This window comes from Amphiura filiformis, chromosome 2 (assembly GCF_039555335.1).
Source record: "Amphiura filiformis chromosome 2, Afil_fr2py, whole genome shotgun sequence".
Lineage (NCBI taxonomy): Eukaryota > Metazoa > Echinodermata > Ophiuroidea > Amphilepidida > Amphiuridae > Amphiura > Amphiura filiformis.
The window spans coordinates 97,068,870-97,076,617 of record NC_092629.1 but is presented as its reverse complement, the minus strand read 5'-3'; the positions used below and the strand labels follow the sequence as shown (position 1 = coordinate 97,076,617).

The window sequence follows — 7,748 nt, the reverse complement described above, 5'->3', positions numbered from 1 at the left end:
CAGCGTATTCAAAATAGGGCGGTGCGTCTCATCTACGGCCTCAAACATCGTGACCACATAACCCCATACATCAAGGACTTACATTGGTTGCCCATCAGGGAGCGTGTCAATTTCAAGATCCTCACCATCATAATCAATGTGCCAATGACATAGCTCCACTCTACCTTCAATCTGGAATTCATTCTTACACCACATCTAGTCATTTACGTTTTTCCATGGATACAACACGGCTCTCCATTCCTCTCACAAACAAATTAGCTGGTGATAACGCCTTCACTTCCTTTGGTCCTCGAATTTGGAACAACCTCCCATGCAACATCAGGGAGGCCCAAACACTGGCCAGCTTCAAAAAGCTTTTAAAACCCCATCTTTTTCAAATTTGTTCCATTTCTTGTCATTGCCATTTCTTTCTTTGTTTTGTCTCATTGGATTGCGCCTAGAGCTAAAATTGTATAGGCGCAATATAAATCTATGTATGTACAGGGTGTAACAATAAAATTTATACAATTGCATTTTGACTTCTCAGGAAACAAGAAATGTCTTTAAAAAAGACAATGCCTCAAGAGATTCCAGCGGGCACCATTTGTTATTAGCTTATAAGAGATACTTGAAATGCTAGCTTTAAGCCATCTTGCAATGGTAATAATTCTGAAGTATTTAATGCAGGAATACCTAGACTCGCTTGCCAGTCTCGTGTACGGCGTTTGTACACTGAGTCTAGCTTATGCCATTTTGTGTGTCAATGGGATTTACACACTTAACGTTTTCCTGTCACCAGGACCAAAAAAAAAGTACTAGAAAGGCTACTTGAAAATTTTTTTCTAATAATTTCTCCGCAAGGGTCATTTATGTCGACAAATTGTTCGCAAATCCACAGCAGGGTTGCAAATATACCATATGTCACTCGGAGTGCGACAATTTGTAAAGCATTTATCACAGATAAAATTTCTATTAATTTGGCCATTCGTCTGCATATTACCAAAAATAATGCATTTTGGGCCACCGTTTCTCCGTGAACGTCATTTATGTTGACAAATTGTTCGCAAATCCACCACAGGGTTGCAAATAACCATACGTCACTCGGAGTGCGACAATGTGTACAGATAAATTTATCACAGGTATTTTCTATTAATTTGACCATTCGTCTGCATATCACCAAATATAACGCATTTTGGGCCACCGTTTCTCCGCGAACGTCATTATGTCGACAAATTGTTCGCAAATCCACCGGTTAGTTTAATAAGGATATAATACACAAGTCGAGTCGAGACAAAGCGAGTCACATAATTTCTCAAGTCACATCGAGTCATGAGTATCGAACAATTTTTTACATTTCGCTTTGTTTATTACTACTTTAAATATACTAGGCCTATGTGTATAGTGTACTATTTAAATTACTTCAAGTTATTAAGCACCTTGCTTGATTTATATTTTATAATATATAGCTTATTGGTCTGGGTATAATACAACATTAATGCATTATAGTTCTCTCATGTCAATGCATGTATTAATCTTGAGCATTTCTTGAGTGATAACTATGTAACACAATGAAATACTGCCCTCTATAACAAAAAGTTCTCCCAAGTGACCAGGTCCAGGTCACACCCACCTACACCACTAGCCAGCACTGTGCCACATACCATCATAGGAAGAGGACCAAACCAAAACCCTCATGGACAGTCATCTTCTTTTTGATAACTTGGATATTCGTATCATTTAAGATCATTACCCACGTTGGACTTGATAAATTGGATATTCGTATGGAGATATATATTATGCAGATATATCCATGTATTCGTCAACTCAGACTGTGATTTTAAGATCATCCTACTATTTGTTTATCCTTCTGTGACACTCCCTTGGATCGCACCATCTATTGGCTCTTTATAGGTAAGACTGGTTTCACTGCTTATTTTCTGGTACTTTTATTATTCATAATGATCATGTCATGGTTTAAATTTTTGTCTAAATAATATTTCAATCACCCCTTGAAATATATTCTGATTTGTTAGTTATGATATTTCTTGGCATTGGTATTTGATTAATACCATTATCATTTTGCTATTAAAAAGCTAATTATTGATTATACCAAATGACTCGAATCGCATTTGCACAGCGTTCATTACGTTGAATTAATGATTTTATGTATTTATTGTTTTGGAAATTCAATCTCAGTAAAGTTTAAGTTGTTTTAGATTATATACTTTAACTTTACAAGAAGGCCTTTAAAATATCAATTACTTGAACATCTGTATTTATTATAATTGTCATAGTAACCCATGATTTTCAAGATGATCTTACACTTGACCTGACCTCAATTGAACTTTTATGTAATGTTAGCAAAATATACCATGTCCTGGTCAATACCAAACAATGCCTGATAAACATTAGTTTTCTATAAGGTAAAGAATGTGCCAATTTGGGCGTGCTCAACACAACAACACCATATAAAGTATAGTAAAGTGCTTGGTCATGTTGTTAGGTGTATTTTAGCACCCAAACTATAGGTGTGTCAAGAGAATTTCTTTTGAAACTTATTCAAGCATAATTCAACAAAACCATTGAAGTGACAAGTGTTGTTGCAAATTATCACCCAAAAGTTATTTAGCATGCACCCAAAACTTCCTCATATATGCACAAGGACATTCTATTGTCAGAGGCACAAAGCCTAAATACCTCTCCTTTTATTGATGATGATTTTATCTAAACATTGGCTGCAGATAGTTCTAAAGATGTTATTTTACTTAAGGAATAAGATTTGCATATTATCCTTCCCTGTACAACTCTATGTAGAGATTTATTTTATTATCATTTAATATGAGATGGAAGTGCCATGTATATTATGTTAAACTAGGCGGTTGCCCGTATTTGGCGGTTCTCGGCTGTAGCGATTACCTGGCTGATGGTGACTGTACTCACCAAGTTTTATGCCCATAGGACAGTTTTTACTAATTTGACCTCAGATGACCCCTTGTGACCTTCCAAAATTTGGCTCTAAATGTTGACTGTACCCACCACGTTTCATGCAGATACAACAGTTTTTAGTAAGTTGACCTTAGATGACCCCAAAATGACCGTCCAAAACTTTGACTCTAAAAGTTGACTGTACCCACCAAGTTTCATGCCCATGCGACAGTTTTTACTAATTTGACCTCAGGTGACCCCTGGGTGACCCGGATGACCCCAAAATGACCGTCCAAAACTTTGACTCTAAAAGTTGACTGTTTCATGCCCATACGACAGTTTCTACTAATTTGACCTCAGATGACCCCTGGATGACCTCGGGCGATCTTGGCCCACTAACTGAAACAAACTTGTTCTGTCTGAGGTCCAGATGCACCCACCCAGTTTGAGGAACGTGCAGCCCCTAGTCTCCGAGAAAATAGGCGGAAAACAGTTTTTACTAATTTGACCTCAGATGACCCCGGTTGACCTTGACCCACTAACCAATACAAACTTGTTCCATCTTAGGTCAAGATGCACCTACCCACCAAGTTGCATGCCCATATGACAGTTTTTACTAATTTGACCCCTAGATGACCTCTGGTGACCTTGACCCACTAACCAATACAAACTTGTTCTGTCCGGGTCAAGACGCACCCACCCGTCAAGTTTGAGGAACGTGCGACCCCCAGTTTCTGAGAAAAACAGTTTTTACTAATTTGACCCCTGGATGACCTTGGGTGACCTTGACCCACTAACAAATACAAACTTGATCTGTATGGGGTCAAGATGCACCCACCCACCAAGTTTGAGGAACGTGCGACCCCTAGTGTCCGAGAAAATAGGCGGACAGACAGACAGACAGAGGCACAGAGTCACAGACTACCAGTATTATTATATAGACTAGGCGGTTACCCGTATTTGGCGGTTCTCGGCTGTCGCGATTACCTGGCTGATGGTGACTGTACTCCACAAGTTTTATGCCCATAGGACAGTTTTTACTAATTTGACCTCAGATGACCCTTGTGACCTTGAAATGACCTTCCAAAATTTGGCTTTAAATGTTGACTGTATCCACTACGTTTCATGCCCATATGACAGTTTTTAGTAATTTGACCTTGGATGATCCAAAAATGACCGTCCAAAAATTTGACTTTAAAAGTTGACTGTACCCACCAAGTTTCATGCCCATACGACATTTTTTACTAATTTGACCTCAGATGACCCCTGGATGACCCCAAAATGACCTTCCAAATATTTGACTCTAAAAGTTGACTGTACCCACCAAGTTTCATGCCCATACGACAGTTTTTACTAATTTGACCTCAGATGACCCCTGGATGACCTTGACCCACTAACCAATACAAACTTGTACCATCTAAGGTCAAGATGCACCTACCCACCAAGTTGAATGCCCATATGACAGTTTTTACGAATTTGACCCCTAGATGACCTCTGGTGACCTTGACCCACTAACCAATACAAACTTGTTCTGTCCCGGGTCAAGACGCACCCACCCGTCAAGTTTGAGGAACGTGCGACCCCAGTCTATGAGAAAAACAGTTTTACTAAGTTGACCCCTGGATGACCTTGGGTGACCTTGACCCACTAACCAATACAAACTTGTTCTGTATGGGGTCAAGCTGCACCCACCCACCAAGTTTGAGGAACGTGCGACCCCCAGTCTCCGAGAAAATAGGCGGACAGACACACAGACAGATAGATAGACAGACAGATAGATAGACAGATAGATAGACGATGCGTATTATTATATAGATATTTCTTCATGTAGCATCAAATAGGCCTTTGGATTCAAACTACTTTAAATGAACTTGTCACAAACATTCAGATATTAATTATTAAATTTGAGATTACAGAGATGTAAGCAAAATGTATAATATCATATACATGATTAAGGCCGAGTAATTTGTGTACTAACCATAGTGGTTAATGTTGAACTTAAGCTGTTTTTGTATGAACTGTTTGGATTATGCCATTATGTGATATAGTGCTCATGTAAGAGTAGTTAAAAACTATTCACCCAAGATTATTGTATTGCCCAAGTTAAACTGACAATGTAGCTCAATTGTCAGAAGGTAGCAATACTACTGGAGCTAGATCATACAATGCTTTTGTTCACATTGATTGCACATGTCTACTAATGATATCTATAAATAATTTGTATAAAATAATCATGTGTTCCTATATGTTATGGAAAATTGTGAAAGATCCTGAAATTAGTCGGATCTACGAGCGATTATTGATTTATTGATAAAAGTTGTGAAATGACGTATTATTTGGTTTTAAAAGCATGTTAACTTTTAAAATACGTCCAATGAACTTTGGAAGAGAACAGGACCTTAGAATTGTGTTCTGTGTTATACATCTCTTTATAGGAACTGAAGATTTCTTGTCATCGTGTGAAGTGAAGTTGTACCAAGACTCAAGATTGAGGATCAAGATTCGACAAGTTTATAAATGACGTCATGAACTCACTTATGCGCATGCAATAAATTATAACCGGTTTAAAATATATACGGATCCATAAGTTTTTTTTTGCAGTTTATACTAGTGCATAGGATTAGAGTGAATAAAGTAATTATATAATGTTATTATTTGTTTCCAGAATTCTAATTTAATTTAAGACCTGGGTTACAACTATGTATCTCAATGTTGGGTAAAATTGTGTTAAATGTTTCTGGTAGATCGTTAGTATAATGTTTGAACATAAAGCTGTTCAATTCAAGTTTTAAACTATTACAAAACATTTTGATAAAGTAGAGAGAGTGGGCTAGAATATTAGTAGCGATTTGAAATAGTTCGTATATAGCACACGTTTCTAATCATGCTACTGTAAGTATAGATTAGCAGCATTTCACATACCAGCACACTTATCACTGCAAAAAGTGTGTCTAGCATGGAGACATGTCCTCAGTAGACATGTCTTAATTTAGTGTCTTTGTGCAAGTCACATACCATAACCACATGTCTTGTGGTTAGTCATGACTTTATGCATATGAGTCATGTCTAGTTTAGAGACATATGAAATTGCGATAAGACACGACTCGAAGAATTAGTGACTTGTTAGAAGTCACTTATTCGATAATGCGTCTTTAATTAGGACATGAAGTAAGACATGTCCCATTCTGCTCTTTTAATTAAGACATGACTTACTGTGTTGATGTCTTGTAGCTAGTCATGTCTTAGATAAGGACATAGCTCAAAGTCCTGCCTTTCCACAAGCCATGTCTCCATGCAAGACATGACTTGCATAAGGACATGGCTAAAAAAGTGTCCTCAGGTAAGACACAATTTTGCAGTGTATGTTAGGTTTTCATAAATACAACTCCAAGAAATTTGGTTTGATTGATGTTGTCAAATTTACAGCATTATCCAATGCAATATTTACCGACGAGCATTTACTTCATCACTTCTATCATCGTTTAGCACAGTTCCCCTGAAACCATCATAATATTAATATTCTAGACTATTCTAGATTATATAATGCTATTTTCCGGGACTATTTTATTCGCGGTTTTCGGGTTGGGTGGTTCTTGTGACTATCTCTAATTACCCAACACCCGTTACCCATATAGGCCTACTTGCCCTGACCTTTTAAACTACTAATAGGCCTCTGCACGTGTGCCGTTTTGGAATCCGATGAGATGCACCTGCACGATTAACCTGAGGGTTGTCAGAGGCATACTGACATCCACTCCTACGGGAGAATCCAGGGGAGGATGAGCAGCCAGCTCATTCCCTTGCCGGGTGGTAGTACCATATAGCCCCCAGATCCTGTCTGGGTGACCAACAGTGACCGAGCTACTTCACATCAACGTAGCACTCGTCAACCCGCAACAATGGCCAGCGTGACGAGTTAGGGCCACAACCCCCAACTAATATGGCAGCACAAAGTATGAAACGGCCCTCAGTCCCCAGCAGCTCTCAAGTCCCTGACCACGGGAGCGGTTATGGTGAGGCGAGAGTAGAGGGTGCTAAGAATCACTGGGAAAGGACAGGCTCCCTAAAGGAATTGACTATTTGCACATATAATGTGCGAACCCTCCTTAGCGAACCAAAACTTCATGAGTTGGAAAAAGAACTTGATCATATCACATGGGATATCCTCGGCCTATGCGAAGTTAGACGTCTGGAACTCAAGAGTGGACACATGCTTTACACAAGGGGTAAAGATAATAGCAGCACTGGAGGAGTCGGCTTCCTAATACGAAAAGACTTGGCATCAAATGTTGTTAGCTACAAAAACCAGTCGGACAGAGTAGCACAAGTCATCATCAAAATCTCCAAAAGACAGACCTTGAAAATCATTCAATCGTATTTGCCAACAATCAGCTACCCAGATGAAGATGTAGATGCAGTCTACGAAGAAATTAACGAACTGCTCAACCAAGACAAAGCAAATCACACAATCATTATGGGAGACTTTAATGCTTAAGTAGGAAAGAAAACAAACTCAAATGAAACCATGCTAGGAAAATATGGTGTGGAAGAGCGAAATGAAAGGGGAGACAGGCTTCTAGAATTCACCGAAAGCAAGAACTTACAAATCATGAATACCTTCTTCAAGAAAATAGAATCTCGTAAGTGGACATGGTGAAGCCCAAATGGATTGTATCGAAATGAAATTGACTTCATCTTGACAAGCGAACCAAAATATGTGAAAGATGTCTTAGTTCTAAACCGCTTCAACACAGGAAGTGATCACAGGCTAGTAAGAGCAAGGATCTCCATCAACTTGAAACTGGAAAGATACAAACTCGTGCAAAAAAAGAAGGATGCAGGTC

General features: G+C 38.7%; 1 protein-coding gene across 1 annotated transcript; it reads left to right on the top strand.

Moving 5' to 3' along the window:
- The first annotated feature begins 6,844 nt into the window (after nt 1-6,844).
- Nucleotides 6,845-7,399, top strand: LOC140145315 (craniofacial development protein 2-like). The gene has a single exon (XM_072167076.1). The coding sequence runs from the start codon at nt 6,845-6,847 to the stop codon at nt 7,397-7,399; it is 555 nt and encodes a 184-aa protein (XP_072023177.1).
- The last annotated feature ends 349 nt before the right edge of the window (nt 7,400-7,748 follow it).